The following is a 22,422-nucleotide window of genomic DNA, read 5'->3' as shown; positions in this document are numbered from 1 at the left end:
TTTGATAGTGTCTTTGCTCAGAAACTTTGAGGAGGAGAGACCTGGTAGTTCACCTTAAAAATTCCAGTGCTTGCCAAATTTTAAGGGCTGATTATTATTTTTGACCCTTTTCAGTAAGAAAATGCATCAACATCAGAGTTAAAGCTCCAAAGGGATTGGAATTATATCAGTGAATTGTGATCGAAGATATAAAATGTGGTCCTAAGTCATAATAAGTCTGCATTTAAAATACTATAAAAATAGTAGTTTAAAAAATGTGTGACTTTAAGTGGGGGTGAAAGCCTTCAGATGAGGAAATGAAATTAATCCTAACAGGCAATTTCACTGATTTACTGTTGCTTTATTCAAATGTGTAAAGATTGTGGCACCGGACTGGAATCTTATCAAGACAAGAATCAGTGGTTTTGTTTGCCTGTCATGGCTGACTGACATGGAAATGAATTTCTTAAGAGAGAGAGGGGAGGAAAGAGACTTAAAGAGAGAGAGAGAGAGAGAGAGAGAGAGAGAAAGAGAGAGGAGGGTTTGTGTTGTCTCTCTCTTCAACCTGTGCATGGTGTTTAGACTTTCAGACTCCATGTGTACAGATGTGTGTGTGCGTGTGTGTGTGTGTGTGTGTGTGTGTGTGTGTGTGTGTGTGTGTGTGTGTGTGTGTGTGTGTGTGTGTGTGTGTGTGTGTGTGTGTGTGTGTGTGTGTGTGTCCTCAGAGCTACAGGATATATCCGTGTGTGTGAGTATGGGACATGTGTTTAAAGCTTTACACCTCGCACTATCTCTCTGCGCTTTGCTTGCAGGTTTCTAAACTTACTGCAGCTGCATCAAACAAACTCTGTTCCCACATGTGACAACAAAAAAAAAAAAAATCGATGTCACTCTGCTTCAGTGCGACCTTGAACACCCAGAGAACCAAAACCTGCGCTATGATTTGTTCTTTGACAGATTTCTACTGGCAACTGTTTTCTTATACACATATTGTTTCTTCTGCATTTCTTTAAGTGGACTGTGTGTGTGTGTGTGTGTGTGTGTGTGTGTGTGGGGGGGGGGGGGGGGGGGGGGTATTAATGATGTAAAGCAGTACAGGCTGCAGTCAGCGGGTAAACTGAAGCAGTGTAACTGTAAAGAGATACTCCAGCTCTCCACCGGCAGGCTGTTGTGCGCAGCGGCCGCGCGCGTCTCATTAACAGGATCATTTTACAAGCGTCAAACAAACAGGTCATTATCCATCACAGCCTGCAGCACCACAGCCCGCACGAGCACAGACACACGCACTCAACATCTCATTGTGTAGTCTTTACAATCGCATATGGTTTGATGAGACTCCAACATGTCCAATGTCGCGGTGGTATTTTCAATATGTGTAACAGACTGGCCGGCGCACAAATCCATGCTTATTTATAATTTTTCTCAATGTCCTATAATGTTGATGTAACTTTTCTAACTGTGCCATCTGCTTAGAAATTGATATGCGCACATTAGAAACACTAAATTCAGGAATAGAAGCTAGTACAAGTACTAGTAGATCGAGGAATCATTACTTAACCCACTGCATCTTATTAACTAAGATCCTAAAGATTTACCAAAGTCAACTCTACTGCTTACAAAGTGTCCCTGTTTAATTGAGTCTACAACTCTGAGAGCACCATTAAAGACATTCAATATCCTCTCCTCAATCCCATATTTGCCGGGACCCTCAGAGTGGATTAATAGGAGGTCCTGCTTTCGACCACCTGCACCGCGACACCTGGTAAACGGCACCGCGTCTTTGCACATGCGTAATGAGCTGCCAAAAATCCCAACGCCCGTCTCTCTCTTGTCAACCAATAGTGTCCCAATCTGTCCGGAGTTAAAGTCAGAGCCGGGCGCAGACGGGTGGAGTGAAGTGGAGGATTTCAGACCCGATCAGCAGCTCACACCGACTGAAGGAGAACAAACATGCCGAGGTCTTTTCTGGTGAAGAGTAAACGGGCCCACAGCTACCACCAGCCCCGCTACCTGGACGATGTCTGCAGTGGGCTGGATTCGATCCTGGCTCAAGCGTGCGTGGGTAAGTTCGTCTGTGCGTAATTACGCACGAAAATTGGTTGAATTGTGCAAATGAAAGAGCGATTTGACTTCATAAAAATGATTTAATTCAACATCAAAGTTTAAAAAAAAAAGTTGTTGCTTAAGACGAGTCAGTCAACTTGTTCTCTGTTTTCACCAGAGACCAAATCTCAGGCGGAGAACTTGGAGCCGCATGAGGATGTGAGCGCCGGCGCAGACAGTCTGTCCCCCGGGTCCCGGCTGCTGTCTCCGGGGTCGCTGTCCTCCAGCTCCCCGCTGAGCTGTGAAGGCAGCGTGTGTGACCGATCCCCCGACTGTGATTTCTGGCGTCCCCCGTCTCCATCCTCGTCACCAGGTCTGTTCAAATATATGTTTCATTTAGACTTTTGCTATTTTAGAAGAGTCAGAACAACTCAGCAAACTTTTCTAGAAGCCTGTTAATGTCATAATTATTAAGAACCCTTTAGTTTTCAATTGCAGTTAAACCACATCCAATGAGTGTGTAAAATATTTTCATTATGGCATAGTTTTGATTCTAATGAAGGAAAACAAAGATTAAACTTGTTAATTTTAAGATCCGTGAGTCCATTGTTGATTGATGGGCCTAATTTGTTTTTTAATCCCAATTGAATAATTCATTTCAGGCCAAGTATCTTGTTAATCATCATTTATAGCATGCCCCCCCTACAAAACTATTTGAAACAACGTTTGTAAGGTGCAACATTTTGATGCAGAGATTTGAGGGTTTTAATCAAATAAATGTACTATGTCACGTAAGGCTCGGTGCAGATTGTAAATGATACATTTTAAGACATAAACTGCAACTCTTCAGTTTGCATGTAAACTTACACTACGTCGACATTAACCCCCAGATTCAGAGAAGTGCTCCACTCCAGCAGCGGAGGACGGTCACCACTTCAACATCCCCCTCTTCCCTTACTCCTGGTCGGCATACACCGGCTCCGAGCTGCGGCACCTGGTCCAGAGACCCTACCACCACCACCAGGGCCACAGAGAGCCGAACTCACCCGTCAGCATCTATGAACCAGAGGACAGCGGCACCGAGCAGCTTTACGCACAGCGAGGTCCTGTGGCCGGATGCTACCAGGATTATCCCTCAACGGCCCAACACATCCGCAGGATGCGGGACACAGAGGAGCTGTATGTGGATGTAAAGCAGAAGCCCCCAAGTGCGGAGATCAAGTCTGAGAACGAGTTAATCTGCGCCCACTTCGAGTCCGATGGATCATACAAGTGCATTAAATGTTACAAGGTTCGTTCATTGAGCTTCACTTCAGAGATGTTGATGATCTTGTATTATTGATTATCAAGAAATGATATTATTATTACAACATTTATTTGTGGATAATCTTCTTTAGCTAAATTGTGTTATTACAATATATTTATTTCCATTTTTTTGGTTGAAACATTTATTGTAAGTGTAAATGTAATTCATGTTCATTTCCCTATAGGTGTTCTCCACACCTCACGGTTTGGAGGTTCATGTGCGGCGGTCGCACAGCGGGACGCGGCCGTTTGAGTGCGGGATCTGCGGGAAAACCTTCGGCCACGCGGTGAGCCTGGATCAGCACAGAGCGGTTCACTCCCAGGTAGGCCCCGAACTGGAAGCTGCTCAAAGGCCTCAGGGCCGCACATCCTGACGCGAAGCCTCTGGATGACAGTTCTGCCATCTGGAAGTTCAAATAAATAAAAGTCTGTTTTTAGGTCATTTCTGCGGTTAAACTTAATGTTTTAAATCTTTTTTGTCAGGAGAGAAGCTTCAGCTGTAAAATCTGCGGCAAAAGCTTCAAGCGCTCCTCCACACTGTCCACGCACCTGCTCATCCACTCGGACACGCGGCCTTACCCGTGCCAGTACTGCGGGAAGAGGTTCCACCAGAAGTCAGACATGAAAAAACACACTTTCATCCACACAGGTGAGATACTGCGCACCCAAAGTCCTCGTAAGTTTCACGTTTAAAGGCCTGGCCGTGCGTAATGCGTGATGCGTAAAAACCAGCCTCCATGTGACCTTGTGCCGTTTTGTTCCCGCTGCAGGAGAGAAGCCGCACAAGTGCCAGGTGTGCGGGAAGGCCTTCAGTCAGAGCTCCAACCTGATCACGCACAGCAGGAAACACACGGGCTTCAAACCGTTCGGCTGTGACTTGTGCGGGAAAGGCTTCCAGAGGAAAGTGGACCTGAGGAGACACAAGGAGACGCAGCACGGACTGAAATGAACTCATGTCGACGCTTTATCAAATCCTGCACTTTTAATATATTGACCATACAAATGGATTATCCTGATTTATTTTATTCTATTCTGTTTGTTGCATTTTCCCCTTTTCCTTAAAAAATGTTCATTATTTAGCCTGAGATATTCTGATTGGTTTTATGGAAATTAACTTTATTTATCGAGTGTTTTTAAATTATTAATATTAAAAAGTAGAATAGTTTTAAATGTCCAGATTATTTAAAATTAAGAATTAAGCTGTTTAAATGTTGTCAATGTATGTTGAGAAATTGAAAATTAACTTCTGAAGCTGAGTTGTTAGTTTGTTTCAGTTTAACTCAATTTGAAGAAAATGTTTATCATAATTTAATAGTTTTTAAGTTTCGACCGACAGTAACACATTAAAAAAACTGAATACATTTATCCAAAATCCTTCTGTCTCCCTCCTCTGATTGTTTGTTCACTGTAAAAAACGAGAAGCTGTGTTCAGCCATGCAGGGCCATCAATCACATCCACAATCTGCCTGACAGCTCAAACTTCTATCTCCACTGTTGAATGGGAAGAGAAAAAACGTTTTGTTGCGTGCGCCACCTGGTCCAAACCAAATATTTCCAGACGCATACCCATATAACAAATGGCATTATGGTGCCATAAACCCTCATGTGAAGGAAGTCTGCAGAAATAGCGTCACGTTTATTGCAGCAGAAGTTTCTTCCAGCACAGCAACGAGCAGCAGTGGGTCCACATGACGGTTTCACTGGCGGAACGCTGGGTGTGATTTATTTGGCCTTGCTCAGGGAAGTCTGGGATCTGATTTGCTCATATCTCTTGACAGATTGTGTACATACAATAATGTTGAACCGCAATATCAACAGACTCCACTCCTACATCCTAGATCAGATTGTGGCGAGACGGACTTTGTGTCATATTCATGTTGGATAAAGAACACATGGAACAAAAGGACACAAAACTTTCGTCTTTACAGTTTTTACAACCAAATTTATTTATGAAAAATAAACATTTCAGCAAAACGTCTGGAAAACACATTTACAGAATTCAGTTGGAACTCTGACATGACGATTAATTATTAATCTGTCCATGTGTGTGTGTATGCGTGTGTGTGTGTGTGTCAGTGTGCTGGGGTTTTAAACAGCCGGACTAAGTTCAACAGATCCTGCTGTTGGAGACCGAGCTCTTCCATCATCGTGTTCAAATACGCCGCTGATGCCGTCATCTCAAAGGCCTCTCTCACCACCAGAGACACATCTGACAACCTGGAACACAAAACACAATAAGTTATACACAACTACGCACTGAGCATCAATGTGTGTATTAATGATAAACAATATAGATGATGAACAAACAAGGACACAGACTTAAAATTCACACTTTCAATCAACAAGTTCCACCACAGGATCCAATCAGCAGAGACACGAGTGCTGACCAGGGCTCATGTTGTTGTAAAAGAAAGGTTTTCAGAGTCATAAAACACTTTGTTTAACATTGTGAGTTAGGGCGCTTTTCAGTCTTTTCCAAAAGGGACTCATTCATGGATCTTGATGAAAAAAAAAAATCTGGTTTATTTAGGGAAGAGATATCTTTGAGTGTTTGATATTTGGTGCAGCTTGATTGAATTTAAAAGGGCTGTTGGGCCTTGGCTGAAGTATGTGCTCTAGTTTTGGGTCTGTGCACCACCTGAATGGATTTGAAATGAAGCCATCCGGTTAGGTTTAAAAAATGTCAGCTTTCAGTTCAAAGTTGAATTAAATTAAATCAAGGGGTTTAAGAATATATAACATTTCATATAACACTCAATATAACATTGAGAAGAGATTTATTAAAAGTCAAACTCTTCTTTTTTTTCACAGTTTGTTCACATTAATTTCAAAGTCCATTACCAGGACGTCTGTTCCCATTCATTTTTATATAATGCAGTCCTATGCCATCACAGGACTCCTTGGCTTTAAGAGTGATAGATTTGTGTTACCTACTGGAACTCCAGCCGCACAACACTTAAAGTGTATTGTTTTGTTCAGGAGAGACCACAATGTAAATTATGATTCTGATGTAAATTGACCAGGGGCCACTGAGGGAGTCATAAATCAGAGAGAGCTGAGCATCAGGTGAAAGTTTTCCCACCCGGGGGAAAATACCCATTTTCCTTGAATGTATACAGAGGAACTACTGCGTGTGTTTGTGTATTTAACTAGTAAGTGCACAAGGCTCTCAGGTGGAGATAAGGCTGTGAGGTGTCCGTGTGTACTCAAGACGGGAGCAGCACGGAACTGTCCATGAACCAAAACAGCTAAATATATAACATTACCCATTCAGATATTTCCGTCATTTTAGTCCCCCTGTTTTCTGAGGCTCAAAGTGAACTGGACAGTTGAATTGTAATGTGGATAATTCCATTTTTGCGTCTGCCTTATTTCTTTACTGTAAAAGGTCAAGACAAAAATAAATAACCCCTCTCTAAACAACAACTTGCATCGACTCCTCCTCTCAACTAAATCAACCCCTCTCGATTGTTGTTTACCTCCAGGATTAAATCCAGTTTGTTACCCTCTAGCTGATCATCACTCTCCTCATCCTTCCTCCCCCACCCCTCCTCCCCCTCTACCTGCTCTGTCTACCTCTGTGGAGGTGCACTGCTGGATAATCTCCGGTTCACCCTGGGGTCTAGTGTTGCAGTGGGGGTATCCATTATTCAGCTGGCCTGGACAAAAGACTAGCTCCACAGCTGCCATGCAGCAGACAGATAAGACAGCACACCAAATTATTCATGATGGAGGAATGGAAGGACGGAGAAGCTTGAAGTTAAATAGGAACTAATGAAATCATTGAGTACCAATGGGACATGTGACGAAGAGAATACATGTTTCCAAAGGAGTTAAATATCTCAGACGTATAAATTGGAAGCGAACTGATATGAAGCCGTCACATGGCTTCTCCTCTTGCCACTGACAACAGCTAAACATGTAACAAATACAGTTAGTTAAGTGGTTGGATAAAACTTAATCTGAAATACAGTGGTAAACATTTCTCTCTCATCAACAGTTATAAAACACCTACAATCAGGTTAAAGTCACAAAGCACAGATAACAAGTCTCAAACTATTCTGTTTTTTTTCTTAATGTATTCCCTGAACATTACAGAGTGTTAGAGATTATTATGTAAAATCATTTCTACTTGTGACCCAAAAAATGATTTATACAACACAAACCACTCCACTTTTCAGAAATTTTCAATCACAGCAAAATTTTGTATTAACCCAGTCACAGTTTGTCCACATTCATTTCAAAGTCCATTACCAGAGCTCTCTTTTGCAGCCTATTAATTTTTATATAATGCAGTCCTATGCCACCACAGGACTCCTTGGCTTTAAGAGTGATATATTTGTGTTACCTACTGGAACTCCAGCTGCACAACAGTTAAGGTGTATTGTTTTGTTCAGGAGAGACCACAATGTAAATTATGATTCTGATGTAAATTGACCAAGGGCCACTGAGGGAGTCATAAATCAGAGAGAGCTGAGCATCAGGTGAAAGTTTTCCCACCCGGGCAATTTAAAATATCCATTTTGCTTGAATGTGTGTGTGTGTGTGTGTGTGCATGTGTGTGTGTGTTTGTATTTAACTAGTTAGTGCACAAGGCTGCTTGTGTGTGCCGTCTGTCCTGCATCACGGATCTAGAGAGGGGCAATCAGGTGGAGATAAGGCTCTGAAGTGTCTGTGTGTACTCAAGACGGGAGCAGCACGGAACTGTCCATGAACTATCAGCAAAACCTAACACACACAGACACACAGCATATGGCTTGATTTCCTTGGAATTCTTTTTTTCCTCGGCCTCGCAACTTCTTCTACGACTCGGGCAGTTGAGCAGGAGGCTGTCCAGCTGTCATGGAGCACCCTCCTAATACTGGAGTAACACACACACACACACACACACACACACACACACACACACACACACACACACACACACACACACACACACACACACACACACACACACACACAGTATACTTACAGATGTAGAAGCATCACAGCAATGAGGGTCCACTCTGGAGTTTTGTGGATGATGTTTGTGTTGCTGAACCTGTGGCGTTGAAGGAAGAAGCAACAGGTCAGCGCTGGAGAGTAAACTGCCAGTCATAACATAATATCAGATTTATGTCATTTTAAAGAGGAGGTGTGTGAAAATACAAAACTGGATTTGAGCAACCTTTTTTGGGACGGGTGACAAAAAATGACCCAATTCTGGTGTTAAATAAACATGGGGAAAAAAATGTGCATGAGGCCCAAACAAACCCCACAAACATGGCCTGCAATACTTCAGTGATGTATGCTGCTGTGACAGCTCTGTGTGTATTCTATGGCTTCAGCCTCTTGTCAGCGGGGCCTCAGAGAGAATTCCAGGAAGCAGCACCTCGGAGGTGTTAACTCTGCTGCTCGTACAGCTTTTAAATCACTGACAGAGATTTAAATCAACAGCGATCCTGTTGAAAACATCCGAACCAGCCGATGGGAGTATGCAGTATGGTTACGGCAGGAAATGTTCAAGTTTTTTTTATTATTTGATTCCTACTTTAATAAAGCACTATACTGACTACTATAAAAAGTTATGTACATGATGAAAATATTATCAATCAATTAATCTAATTGTATTTGTATAGCCCATATTCACAAATCACAATTTGTTTCATAGATGTTCAGGGTGACCCCCACTATCTGTGTGTCAAGTTTCAAGTCATTCTACTGTAGAAAGTTTGAGAAAGTCGGCTAAGTTTTTGAATTATGGCATCCATAACTTCTTCCTATGAAATATACATTTTTAAGAAATCCTTGAGTGGTGAGGAAGAATTTTCACTCTTGTTCAGGATGAGCCTCACTATCTGTATGTCACGTTTCAAGTTCTATTACAGTAGAAATTTGGAAAAAAATTAAAAGGGAAAGTCAGCTTAATTTTAATTAGGGCATCCATAACGTCCTCCTACAAAATATTAATTTAAAAAAGAATCTGAAGAGGCGAGAAAGAATTTTCACTTTATTCTTGTTTAGGATATCACGTTTAAGATTTGTGAGGCCAGCGTGACCTTGGCCTTTGTCTACCAAAATCAATTGAGTTAGGCATTCTTGAGGTATCACGTTCACAGGAATGGGACGGACGTACGGACAACCTGAAAACATTGTGCCTCTGGCCACTGCAGAAGCATGAGAAGGCTCACAACCAGTTGATGACTCCTTTTGTTGTCGTTGTTCATTCAGACCTGTAGGGGGCACCGGAGTTTTTCAAGTCGTCCCACAGTGCTTAGGAATTTTAAGAGCCCATTTTAGGCTTATTGCCTTTCAGTAAAGTTTAGTCTGCTGCAACGTGAAATCATTGTTTTCTTGATGGGCCTGATACTCCTTGTTTGTATTATTTAGTTTTTCAACAAAGTTTCACCACCTAACTGGTTCACCCACATACAGTGTTTACCATGATGCAGAGATTAAACAGATAATAATGTTACACAAGAAATGCAAGACAGCCACAAGATAAAAATTTAACCCAGTAAAACATCCTCCTCGTGTCTTGATGCAAAGGGGAAGGTTCATCCTAACTTTTAATATCCCATTCCGGTACTGCAGGAACAATGCCATTGCTACCTATGGCTGTGTTTAGAGTTACAAGTAACCACGATGACACATGTGCATGAGTTAGCTGACCAATCAGAGCAGTCGGGGCTGTTTGTGAGGTGGGTAGAGAGTTAAAATGGAGCTTTTCAGATAGAGCGTGACGATGTGCCTTGCAGTGTACAGTTTAAGACAAATAATCATTTAAAAAATACATCATATAAATATATTCTGGTAGACAACTAAATGAAAATTATGAACCTGTAAAGATGCACTTTAAATTAAATTGATACTTTAATATCTCACATGTCACAGCAGTGAAACAGTAAGCAGAACAGCCCTACAGTGGAGGCCTGCAGACAGACCGTCCCACAGAAATCAGGCGTAGCTACAAGTTCTTTGATTTGTAATGGAGCTGATGTGAACCATGATGATCTGTCTTCTGCAGATGTTGAAAATTACAGTTAAAAAGCAAAGTATAGTAAGTAAGAAAAACCTATAGGACTAAAAACAAATGTGTGTAAGGACAGTTAATGTGTTTCCTAGTTCTGGTAGACTGGCAGGGAACAGAGTGTACTGGAGTCTGTGGTTCGCTGTACTGACCTGAACGTCTTGACCAGGTTGTTCAGGTCAGCAGAGACGTCACTCATGGTGAGATGCAGCGGACCCACAATGTTTCTGAGACTGCACCACACACACACACACACACACACACACACACACACACACACACACACACACACACACACACACACACACACACACACACACACACACACACACACACACACACACACACACGAAGAACAAAGAGAAAAAACAACATAAAAAAATGCGATTTTAGTGTGAATGTGATTTCAAGTTCCTTTGTCTGCTGTTCATTAACTAAATGCACTGTCCAGTAACTGATGGGGCCTCTGAAGGTGAAGACACTTTCCAAAGTGCTAAACACTTCACTCATATATGTTAACAAGTGCATAACTTTATAAATATATTGTGACATGTTTGAACCTGGTATCTCCTAATGGACAGAGATATGAATTACCAGTCAAGATAGAAATATGACCAAAATTAATGATGGTTCAAAGCTGAGAAAGCACATCAATACACTGCCATGGATTTTTGGATGAATATAGGTGTCCGCAAAATAAAAGCACATAAAACATATGGAAAGAAATGCAGTAAATGCACATAGGCGAAAGAAACACAAGAGAAAAGAAACACAAAGATACACACCAATTGGTTAGCTTCTCCACTGCGATTTGTTTCTGGATGAGGTGCTGAGCTTGAGAGTCAACAAGTGGCAGAGCTGGGTCTGTTGTGTCCTGGTCCTGGACTGTCACCTGGTGGAAGAAAACAACATGTTAAGACTCAGTCCGGGGTCATTTCTTGTCAAATTGCCTCACGTCTGGTCCACACGTCACAGATTTTAGTGAAATTTAATGAAACATGATTCCACCGTGTTGTATATTTCTTTGAAGACACTATCCAGTGAGCTGAGAACCCATCAGCAAAGTACACATTGTGAGGAGTTAGTAATGGGCTGCCACTTCCGATAAGTAATGATGTCTCAACAAAAACATAGAAACCAAAGACCAAAACATGAAACTCTAAAATCTGACCAATTTTAAAACTGCTATAATCACTTATAATGCAGTTATTTTATATATTGGGGATAACAGATCAACTGTTTACTCATTATGTTTTCAATATAGTGCCTCCATGAGACCAGAGTCTTACAAAAAGGACCACCATTCACAACCCTCCTCTCATTCCTCTTTTTCTTCCACTAACCTTGTTGTCATTTGGCACCTCTATCCCCTCAGGCCACATCCCTTTATAAAACTCCTTTACTCTGAGCTCCAGCTGCTGGCTCTCCTCCCTCAGGTTCTTATAGTATAGAGCTGCTGCTGCATCAGCCACTTCAACAACCTCTACAGGAATCTCATCCTCAATGTCATCTTCATCCAGCTCCTCCTCTCCGTCATCCTTCTCACTTTTTAGATCAGCGAAAGGAGAGCCTTTTGAATGGTCAGCACCGTACAGGAATTTCAAGGTCTCGTCCGTGCTCCATTCCTTCAAGGTTCTTCTCAAACACTCGAGGAGATTCAGCCGGGCAGAGTAGGGTTTGGGTGCAGCCGTGTGGTTCTTGAGTAGATCTCGTAACCCCGCTGCCCCTTTCTTACTCATACCCACCTGGGTGATGCCGAGTCCTCGCTGGGGGGGCAATGTTGTGCTGTGGCTGGTTAGTGTTGAAGAGGAGAGGGGTTTGTTTCCTGCCGGGGATTGAGAGTCAGTAAGTGGAGGAGAGATGAGCAGTGTTACAGGTTCTGCCTGTGCAGGTGTTGAGTCCACACACAGGGAAACAGTGTGAGTGACTCCTTCAGACAAACTGCACAGATCAATCTTAGCTGTAACCTCTTCCACACTGGGTTGCTTTGGCGAGTCTTCTTCCTCTGCCGGGTCAGTATTTCTTGCATGCAGCTTTTCTGCATCAGTTCTATTCTCTGTTTTCAGTGCATGAGACTCTTTTCCTTGCTCATCTTCTTTAATTGTTCCCTTCTCTGCTTTCTGACTTTGAGGATGCTCGATCTCCTCCTTATCCCCCTCTCTGCTCTGTTTCTCTCTCCTCTCCATCTTCCCTCGTTTTCCTTCCTCATCTTCATCTGTGCGTTTAGGCAGGGCACCCCAGTGCACCCTGCGACCGTGCCGCTGCGACACAACGCTGGAGACAAAGTCCTGTTCTTGTTCCACGTCACTGGTGTCGCTGTGGGCACCTGCAGCACAACCTTGTTGGGAGCTGTCAGGCTGCCCGGGCTCAGCGGTCAGCAGATTCTCAACGTCCTCCTCTTGGAGACGCCTGTCTGACAGAATCACCACCTCTCCAGAGCTCCCACTGAACACACACGTAATAAAGTCTTAATAACACTTAGAAACATCTAAAAATTATATTTCTCATTAGTAGAATCAGATCTGCAACAAATCTCATATATATGTATTGGCATTTACAATACTCTTTACAATGGAATGTAAACACTGGAGCTGAAACATACCCATCTCCTTTCTTCAGCAGTTTAATTTCTTGATCGCTGTCAGGAATAAGGGAAATGAACACATGACCTTATTATACAGAAATTGATATATGATACGATAAATTAAGATCAAATTTATTGATCCAACGTCAAGGAAATTCACTTGTCACAGGAGTAGATAGTGCGAATAAGGTAGACACATTAACTTGTGAAGTTAAAATACAATAAAATTAGAGTAAATTAAAATACTATATTATAAAACCTATATCTATAGATGGAATATGTAACAATCAGTTCATAGTTGTGTTTTAGGGAAGAGACAAAGCAACGTACCTCTCATGCTGCCTGAGCCAAAGAGGAGTGTTTGATATTTGTAGTTCAAACTCCTTGGAGGCTTTGTAACAGAAGTTACTGCAATAACACTAAACACAAATAGAAAGGGGGAAAATAATTTCTTCAGCGAGATATATATATATATATATGTATATATATTTTACACACATATAGCAGCACTTACCTTGCGCTCTGTAATGTCGTACACTTTATTGGTCTTAGTACAAATTTTATACTGTTGAGTTGGGATCTAAGTGAACAGTAGAAAACAGATATTAAACACATGAAACACAATAAAGCTATTAGGATTACAAAGACTAATTCAAAGGCTCTTACCTTGCCCAGTTTATTTGGACATATGGGATAACCACACAGTTTAGCAATCCCTCTCTCCTCGATAGCGTCTTTGTAATTAGCTGAAGTGATGAATTTGGCCTGTGAAGAAAGGAGACTTAAAAAAATATTTCTGAACACAACAACTATGTCACTTTAAAGATGAACCTGATGAAGTGTAAAAAATTGAAGATGAAGATAAATCTACAATGTGGAATTGGATTGGAGTTGGGAGGAAGTTAGAGCAGTTATCAGCTCACTGTTGTTTAATCTAGGGCTGGATGATGTGGCCAAAAACTATATCAAGATGAGAAAGTTCAAATAAGCATAATGTTGACATATATTGGACATTACATTGGATATTATATTGCTTTTGATGAAAATTATATTACGATAATTACTGCTATTGATTTAGTGCCAACCCCAGTTTAATCGGTCATAACATGGCCCGTTTTCACTAACTAGCGCCTGATCAGTACAGGTATGAATAATAAACAACATGGGAAGCATATTTCAAATCACTGTCACTTGTTTCTTTGACTTTAATCCCAGAATGAGAGACATCACTCTGCAGGACTTAGAGACACTGAAGTCTGTCTCAGAGCTTGTGCCCCGTCTGGCAGGTGTATACGGGTTAGATGCGTGTTTGGATTAATCCTGGACCTCCTTCATAGAGAAATACTGAACTCGGGTGAAACGTACACAGTCAACCAGGAAGTCTTCAGCCACACTGTCGTCAAGGAGACGCTCCACCACCTTCAGGGCTCTTTGCTCCAGATCCAGCCTCTGCCTCAGCTTCTCCGTCACTACCTCCCTCCTGACATCAACACACATCACGTTCATTGAAACAAATGTTAGTATTCCTTATTGGTTACTTTCATGACAGTCATCTCTAGGATATCGATTATTAATTGAACAGTGTACAACTATACTCCAATCTGAATGGATTGTGTATTAGACAGTAAAATAAAAGGTTCCTCACCTTCTTGCTTCTTCTTCAACAGTCATCGCTTTCTCGCGTTTCCCACCTGCCACACAGTGAAACGCTCACATGTTGAGGACAAGTCACTTTGTGTTTGAGCTACAACACGAACAGCTTTAGGACGATATTAAAACTTATTTAGCCTTAGCATGAATTATATGTTTATAAAGCTAAATACTCTTGTAAAAAGAAGAACTGATGAGTGGAAACAGACCATTTTTGGAGGTTTTGTGAGCTTTCCTCCTCTGCTCCGTCTCCATGTTGTCTCTGTTCTTCAACTTTGACCCGTGACGTTTATTTCCCTCTACGGAAAGCGCGAAGGGACAACCCGGCCCTTAGCACCGGTTAGCACTGGAGTGAGTTAGCGTTGTGGTTCGTCTGTGACATGCAGTGTCGGTGGGTGTCTGTTGTCACGTGAAACATTATTATATGTGATGACAGTGTTTACTGTTAGCGACTGTGTTTGGCTCATCATGTTAGCGTGACTCAGCTTTGTTTCCATGCTAACAGCGAAGCTAATGGTGGTTAATTGAAACTAGCATTCTGTCATCTCCTCCTGTGTTTATACTGTAGAACAAACTCAGGCTCATCTGACCTGGATCCGAACTTCACTCACACAGATTACTGCTGATTCAGCCATTAGATAACGATCGGGTGTGTTTTGACTCTGACGTGTGGTTTGTGTGTTTGTTCAGGAGGATCGCTGTGTGAAGACAAACCCACCTGGAGACCGCAGGGATGGCTCTGGAGCAGCTCAGCGATGTGGTCCAGAGATGTGTGAGTGCACCACCCACTCATCCATCCACCCATCAGCACACATCCCTCCATCTGTCCAGGGTGCACTCCACACATGCCCCTCTGAATCAGTGGAGTCATTTCATTCAAGAGATAGAAGAGATCTGAATGCATTTGTTCACCGAGCAATACCTGCTCCATTCATTTAGGAATCAAATAGAAATAAGAAAGTCCAAGAATGACTGAGTCTAGACAAGCGTGATGTAAATACACAACATTAAAAGACCATTTACACACAAATACATACAAACCTCATGCAAAAGAACAGTGCCTCTGACACTGACCCCGCCCTTATGGATATTATGTGTTACATTAATGCACACGCCATTGACTACTTGCACATCTTTTGCACAACCTGTAACATTTTTTTATTTTTATACTTTTCATTTTATTGTTTTGCTTTTTACTTATTTCTCTTGTACTTTATGTTCCCGTCTTCATTCTTCCTCATTGAACGACACTACTCGCTTGTTAATTTGCGTTATCTTTCCCCATTTATCTTTTCACCAAAGCAAACTCTTTGTATATTGAAAAGCTACCTCTCTGTAAATCTGATTCATATTCTGAGATCAAAAGTTCATTCTTGACCTTGGAAACAGTAGTTGACTTAATAAAATGTCATTGCAGCTTTATACTCTTTATTTTTTCTCTCGTAGCTCCAAAACAGCTACTCAAGGTCCTAAATTAACCTTGAGGTCTTAATTGATATTTCACTGACTGCTGCAGTTTATTTCATCATAGAAGGAGTTATATTTATAAAATATCAGAAAATAGTGACAAATGTTTCTGTTGCATCAACAGTCCAGAACCTTTAAGGTATTTTAATATGCAATGATATAAACCAGCTAGGACCAGTAAATATTTGGCTTTTCTCTTAAAAAGTGACCGTGGATAATCGATTGGAATTTTTTCATTGCTAATATATATTTTTTCTTTTTTCACAGCAAGCACTACCTGATGATAGCTACACCACTGAGGACCATAACGTCTTCACTGTTGCTGGGCGAACCTGCATCGAGGAGGGAAACACTGCACAGGTCCTCAGCATTGTCCTGGACGAACAGAATCAGGTACGTTGCTCAGAGATAAACATTTCAGCACCAGTGCTTGTTTATAAATGTGTAGCTCTACATTACTCTTTTCCCTTGTTTCTGTAGGAGATAGTGAGATGTATGGGCTGGAATCTGCTGCCTCCCCTGGTTCAAGTATTCCTGAATAAAGACGACCGGAACCTTCCTCAATGCCTCGCCATTTTCAACCACCTGCTGGAGGTCTGCTTATCTCTAAAACACAGACAAAACAATGAGTGTGTAGATGTGTTATGGTCACATATTGTAGAAAGTAAGATATCCATGTTTTTGATAGTAGCAGATTTACGTGCTAAATAAAGGCTTTGAAAACGTTGACAAACAGCGATGAACATATGAGCCCTCTAATGTCTTGAGTGTTGAGTTTACATTCTCTTTGATTTAACAGACTTGCAGACCCAAGGAGCTACTGATTGGTCTATTGGAGCTGCTGGAGCAGGACGATCCTGTCACCATTGCAGAAAGTCTCCATCTGCTGCTGACCCCTCTACAGAAAGGTAGGAAACATTTCTTTAGATATACACTTCAATATACATGTGATCAAACGTCAGCTCGTACGGAATCAATTTCATGGATCCACCACCTCCACCTCCCTTCTTCTTAGTGCTGCTGTGCCTGGGCGACCGTAAGGCCTCGTCCCTGGGCATGACCCTGTCCTCTGTGCTGGACCAGGTGGCCAAACTGCCTATACCTCACACCAAGGAGCAGGAGGAGGATGACGTCTTCTCGCTTTGCCGCTGCTGCACCGACCTGACAGCCTTTGTCAGACCCTTTGTCCTCGAGGCCAAACAAAACCTGTTGAACGACGAGCTGAGCGAGAGCACGAACAAGCTGACGATCGGGCAAGACACCGATAAAGAAGACGAGCTGCGCACAGAGCTTCTGAAGTTGTGAGGGAGAAATTTGAAATGTTTCACACATTCAGACTTTCAAAGAAAATACATTATCTCAAAATACATTATAAGAAGGTGCATAAATATCATAATGGTGTCCAGGTTAAATAAATGTGTTTTTCTGCTCTGCAGCTGCATGAAGAGTCTGAGTCACCCGTTGTTGGAGGCACAACTCAAGGATCCTGACACTCTGCCCGTGTCTCCTCTCAGGAGTTTTGCCTCAGAGATTATGGTATAAAACATCACATGAACCGAAAACATATTTACTATAATACTCTGGAAAGAGTTGACGTCGTTCTGTCACTTCAGTGTAAATGGTGCGACGGGTCACGTGTGTGTGTTTTGTGCAGAACACCCTCAGTGCTATCGGAGAGCCCCTATCCAGCCTCGTGTACCAGCCTCTGCTGAGGAGGAAACAGGTTCTGGGTTTTCTGGAGGAGGAGGTGTGTTATCCTAAAGAGTCTTTGGCGAGCCTCACTCACCTGGTGTTCGTCCATCACCTGGCTGCAGATACGTTCCCCTGTGTCTTCAGGTAAGTTGGTGAATGTATTAGTTTCTTCAGACTTGGCTGAAAAGTCGGGCTGGACAACACAGATGAAAGTTCACACTGTGTGAGTGGATGGATTGTTTCCTAACTCCCTCTGTGTCTCTCCAGTCCCGTGTTCTCTCTTCGGTGCAACATGGAGCACATCTGCCTCCTCTTGTCCAGGTGAATATAATTTATATTATGACATATTGTTACATTATATCTGTACAATGCCATAATTTAGCAAAAACTGGTCACAGGAATAAAGTTAGACAAAGAATTTCTCTCAAATTTAGTTTCCTTTACACGTTGAAATGTCCTTAGAAACACCATTATGTGACAGATGACAAAAATGTAACTACGACTCACAACCATATCAAATCTCAGATTTTAAATATAACATTTACAATATATCTACATATATAGAATACAGACTATGACTGCTATACTGAGTTACTACATTTATACGTGTTTGAAGTAGGAGATTTGTTTCCTGGAGATTGACACAGTATAATCTGTTTTGATGACATTGATTATTAAGTGTCTGTGTATGTGATTCTGTTTAGTTTTTTTATGTGTATTATTATTTGTATGTTTTTTTCTTAACCATAAATCTGCCAGGGACTGCGGATGAAAACTAGCCTGCATCGCTAAATCTAACTTAAGTACACGTGTTATTTAAGTCCCTTCTAAATAAATAGACATGAACATTTTTTATGTTTTTTTTGTGTCAGAACTGAGGAGACCAGGATTCAGAAAGGACTGGTGAGTCAACCTGAAACACTGAATCAAAGATGAGGGTTGTTGTTTTTTGTTTTCAGTGGTGCGACATTTCTCGAACTCTCTGTGGTTTCCAAGTTTTAGGAAAGTAACATTATCACCATTTGCACATAGAGTACATGTATTGAGATCAGATGCATCCGGATCTGCACCGTTCATAGATATTAGCACTCTACACATGCCTGTTTTTTCATAAAGATGTCTTGCAATGTTGAACATGAAAAAATGTCATGGATCTGCCCCCTTAATCAAATCCGCCCCAAAAGTTAATGATTTCTTGGTTCTTACCCGACCTTCACCAGGTTTCAAGAAAATGGGCTGGGTAGCTTTTGTGTAATCCTGCTAACAGACACACAAACAAATGTACAAACGACAATGGAAATGAAAAAGAAAACCTTGGCAGAGGTTAAAAGTATCTTGTAGCATCCTACATACCTTTCCAGCTGTTTTTGTGTTGTTCAGAACACGTGGCCTCAGCAGCCGCCTCACAAGGCTGTAATGCTAGTACAGCATCGGTGAGAATCAATGGATAGAAAAGAAGTGGATAGAGAATGTGTTGTTCCTTGACCTTTACCACTGAGGGTGGAAACAGAATGAAGGCCACGTTTTATCTGTATCAAAAGACTCCGTCCTCTGTACAGTGAGTAGGAGGACGTCAGTCATCAGTGTTGGAAGTGTGAGTTTGAATCAAGTGTGTTTCCTGTCACGCAGGAGCTGTATGAGAAGACTCTGGTGCGGGTAGAGGACAGCAGCTTGTCTGCTGATCTGCTGGAGATCAAATCCTTCCTCACAGTCCCTCAGGTGAACACAGTTGTCCACTCACATCACTCATTCAAACCTCAGCTTCTGCTCTGATGCGATTAGTATTGTGTGCGTTATTAACTTCAGTTTTCATTTTCAGAACTTGTTGAAGGTTATGACAATATGTCCAAGGAACGATTTGGTAAGTCTTAACATTTGTAACTGCAGATATTGGTTTTAACAGTGACCCTTTTTTTCTACTTGTGTATTAAATGTAATTTAAGCCCTCTTTGAAAATCGATATATTCATTTTTCCTTCTTGTCGACAGAGAACTAAAGGTCTTAAGGTGTTACAGCTGAGCATTGATAAATTTGACACTGAAGCCAAGTATAATTTCTTCCAGTAAGTGTCCACCTTCCCTCCTTTGAACTCATCAGTGAAGTCTCTCTCTGTTCCACCCCTCGATATAAAGACTTTAACCGGTAATGTTTTCTCAGGTACATGCTGAAGACCAGTAAACACTCAGGACTCGAAGGCTACATCATCAAAAACATCAAGAACCAGATAGACTTCGCCCTGCAGGTGAGTTCAGCCACTTTAGATGTGATGGTGTCTGTTAGATTGGTTTGGTGCAGTAACTCTGAGCTAAACGTCAGTGTGGTCAGTCCCGGTGACGTCTGTCTTTGTCTCTGTCCTCAGCCGGGAAACAGTAACACCTGGTTTCAGGGGGATCACCTGCTCCCTCTGCTGCGTAAGGTCCTCATTCTCCCAGACGGACCAGAGACCGACCTCCTGCAGTACCTGGACAGGTCAGCACACACACACACACACACACTCTAACACTCCTCGTCTGTTTTATAAACTGCACAGGTAGATGGAGCCTGTCCCAGCATGCACTGGGCAAGAGGCAGGTGAAATAATAAGCGTTTGCTGCGAGTTAGTGTGTTTCTCTCTACTGCAAGAAAGTAAAAATGGAAGATAATGTTATTTGATTAATTGAATCACTGAAATGTGAACTGTACTATGTTTAATGAGATAGACACAACTCTAACGTTTCCATAATGCTCATGTTTTGAAGGATGTTGCTTCAGAATGAAACAGCAGAGGATTCAGTTTTGGTTCTCGTATTAACTTTCTTGCTCGTCTTATTCTCGTTGTTCTCTTCAGAGTCATGGAGTCTCTGAACCTGCTGCGTTACCTGGTCATCAGAGATAAAGTGACTGAGAACCAGGTGAGAACAAGAGAGTGGATCTGTTTCACACCTGAGTCACAGATAGGGCTGATGGTTGATTTGCAGGATCTTATGGTCATGGATGGATATCTGAATTAATCTGCTGGGCACAGAAACAGGGATCAGAACCTCTGTATGATAACAGTTCTTTTTGAAATGACTATAAAGAGATGGAAAACTAGCACAATGAAAAAACGAATTACGCAAAATTATCAAAAAGCGACACAAAATCAGTTAAACTAGACAGAAAACTACAACAAAACACAAAATTATTAAAAGGAGACTAAAACAAGTTTTTAAAAAAAATAGACAAAAAATGAGGATACACACAATATGACTCCAATGTATCTTTTTTACTCTTTTTATTAATGAATGTGGACAGATGTGTGTGTGTGTATTATGTATGTATGAATAAATAGATTTTTAGGTGATGCACAGCAAATTCTGTTGTACTATTTCATGCAATGACTATTTCAGGCAATAAATCCTTCTGATTCTGATCTGCAAAAACACCACAGATGCAAAACAAAATGGAAATAGATTTAAATGGACAGAAAAAAGAGATGCAAATCAACCAAGCATCAAAACAAAAATAGATGCACACAAAGGGATGCAAAGAGAAAAGTATAACTGGACACTGAACAACCAAAAAGAGATTTTTTCAGCCTTTCACATTTATTCACTAACATAATTATGATTCCAAGTGTGTATCAGCACCAGGTGGATGGAGTTTTACATGAACTACTCTCATGATGATCTTGTGTTGTTGCAGACGGGGATCTGGACAGAACTGTATAAAATCGAGGACACGTTCCTGAAGCCTCTGCGTGTTGGTGTGAACATGTCGAGAGCTCACTATGAGAGGGAGCTGCACACCACGGACACCAAGAAGAGCAGGGCCAAAGGTCAGACCAGGGTTTCCTCATTCATACTGATGTCTTTATCAGATCCACCTTTCTCAAACTACTTCTCCGCTTTTTCTTAAAAACTACGCACATGCATGAGGACAGAAAATATTGCTGCCTCATATTTCATGGTCTTAAAGGTGGCTTTTTTCCCCACATATTCTGCCCTAAAACAATATAACCTTGGTCATTGTTTTTCAATCCACCTGTACGAAATACACATCCATCATAAATGAGAAATAATGTTCTTCATGTCATGTTTTCCACAGAGGAGTCGAAGCTCTCTGTGAGTGTTGGTGACGAGAAGCTGCCAAACATGACGTCAGAGTCCCAGATTCAGGTCAGCAACGGTTTCATATATATCACATATATAAATAGCATTTGATTGTGTTTGTACAGTTCTAATGTTACTGTGTCCTCTCAGGCTCTGCACTCGGCACTGCACACGTTTGACATGATCGAGAGCGTGTTGGTGCGGATAGAGGAACTCGTCGATCCGAGGGAAAATCTGTAGCGTCCAGGTTCAACCGCTACAACATCGTCAACCTGTCAATTCTCCTGTTGATTTACTTTGTTTAAATTAAATGGATGAATTATTTGAAAGTGTTAAACCATCCAAATGTTTCAAGTTGTCAGCAGGTCTGCTGGGTATTTGGAAATGTAACGGTAAAGTGTCTCAAACTCTGTTTCTAAAACAAACCAAATAGACAGGAAGGTTTTATTCCGTCTGTTATATGTATTCAAACTTTTGTATTCATGCAAAAAGGTTAAATAAACTTCTGTACTCTTTATTCTAAGTGCAACATTTTCTACGGTAAAAAACTCTAAAGTTGTGATTTGCTGTAATTCTGGAGATGGCAGCTCCAGCTCAATTTGGCATAAAGTGTTAACATTGAT

The 22,422-nt window shown here is 41.5% G+C and overlaps 3 protein-coding genes across 6 annotated transcripts; 2 read left to right on the top strand and 1 right to left on the bottom strand.

Moving 5' to 3' along the window:
• The first annotated feature begins 691 nt into the window (after positions 1 to 691).
• Positions 692 to 4,670, top strand: gfi1aa (growth factor independent 1A transcription repressor a). 2 transcript variants are annotated; one of them, XM_034613692.1, is made up of 7 exons: positions 692 to 727; positions 1,822 to 2,041; positions 2,201 to 2,395; positions 2,913 to 3,313; positions 3,513 to 3,650; positions 3,811 to 3,976; positions 4,098 to 4,670. In XM_034613692.1, exons 2-7 carry the CDS (start codon positions 1,930 to 1,932, stop codon positions 4,274 to 4,276), a joined length of 1,191 nt encoding a protein of 396 aa, XP_034469583.1. In that variant the 5' UTR covers positions 692 to 727; positions 1,822 to 1,929; the 3' UTR covers positions 4,277 to 4,670. The 2 variants fall into 2 exon arrangements, with proteins under 2 accessions (XP_034469583.1, XP_034469582.1); XM_034613691.1 differs by lacking the exon at positions 692 to 727 and adding an exon at positions 1,063 to 1,209.
• Positions 4,671 to 5,252: 582 nt separating this feature from the next.
• Positions 5,253 to 14,908, bottom strand: rpap2 (RNA polymerase II associated protein 2). The gene is made up of 12 exons (XM_034613678.1): positions 14,780 to 14,908; positions 14,566 to 14,611; positions 14,286 to 14,400; positions 13,587 to 13,685; positions 13,435 to 13,500; positions 13,251 to 13,339; positions 12,939 to 12,974; positions 11,680 to 12,781; positions 11,122 to 11,228; positions 10,489 to 10,569; positions 8,300 to 8,368; positions 5,253 to 5,544 (listed from the first exon to the last, which is right to left on the bottom strand). The coding sequence occupies exons 1-12, from the start codon at positions 14,823 to 14,825 to the stop codon at positions 5,400 to 5,402; spliced, it is 2,001 nt and encodes a 666-aa protein (XP_034469569.1). The 5' UTR covers positions 14,826 to 14,908; the 3' UTR covers positions 5,253 to 5,399.
• Positions 14,872 to 22,316, top strand: glmna (glomulin, FKBP associated protein a). Of its 3 annotated transcripts, none has more exons than XM_034613687.1 (19): positions 14,872 to 14,961; positions 15,261 to 15,342; positions 16,305 to 16,430; positions 16,518 to 16,631; positions 16,837 to 16,945; positions 17,053 to 17,338; positions 17,474 to 17,573; positions 17,692 to 17,873; positions 17,997 to 18,050; positions 18,602 to 18,632; positions 19,359 to 19,448; positions 19,549 to 19,590; positions 19,718 to 19,791; positions 19,887 to 19,971; positions 20,089 to 20,198; positions 20,557 to 20,620; positions 21,393 to 21,525; positions 21,795 to 21,865; positions 21,950 to 22,316. In XM_034613687.1, exons 2-19 carry the CDS (start codon positions 15,304 to 15,306, stop codon positions 22,037 to 22,039), a joined length of 1,800 nt encoding a protein of 599 aa, XP_034469578.1. In that variant the 5' UTR covers positions 14,872 to 14,961; positions 15,261 to 15,303; the 3' UTR covers positions 22,040 to 22,316. The 3 variants fall into 3 exon arrangements, with proteins under 3 accessions (XP_034469578.1, XP_034469577.1, XP_034469576.1); XM_034613686.1 differs by having other exon boundaries at positions 14,882 to 14,961; positions 15,244 to 15,342; XM_034613685.1 differs by lacking the exon at positions 14,872 to 14,961 and having other exon boundaries at positions 14,968 to 15,342.
• Positions 22,317 to 22,422: the final 106 nt, after the last annotated feature.

This window comes from Hippoglossus hippoglossus, chromosome 17 (assembly GCF_009819705.1).
Source record: "Hippoglossus hippoglossus isolate fHipHip1 chromosome 17, fHipHip1.pri, whole genome shotgun sequence".
NCBI classification, from domain to species: domain Eukaryota; kingdom Metazoa; phylum Chordata; class Actinopteri; order Pleuronectiformes; family Pleuronectidae; genus Hippoglossus; species Hippoglossus hippoglossus.
The sequence above is the reverse complement of the archived record's forward strand: the minus strand, read 5'-3'. Positions and strand labels throughout refer to the sequence as shown.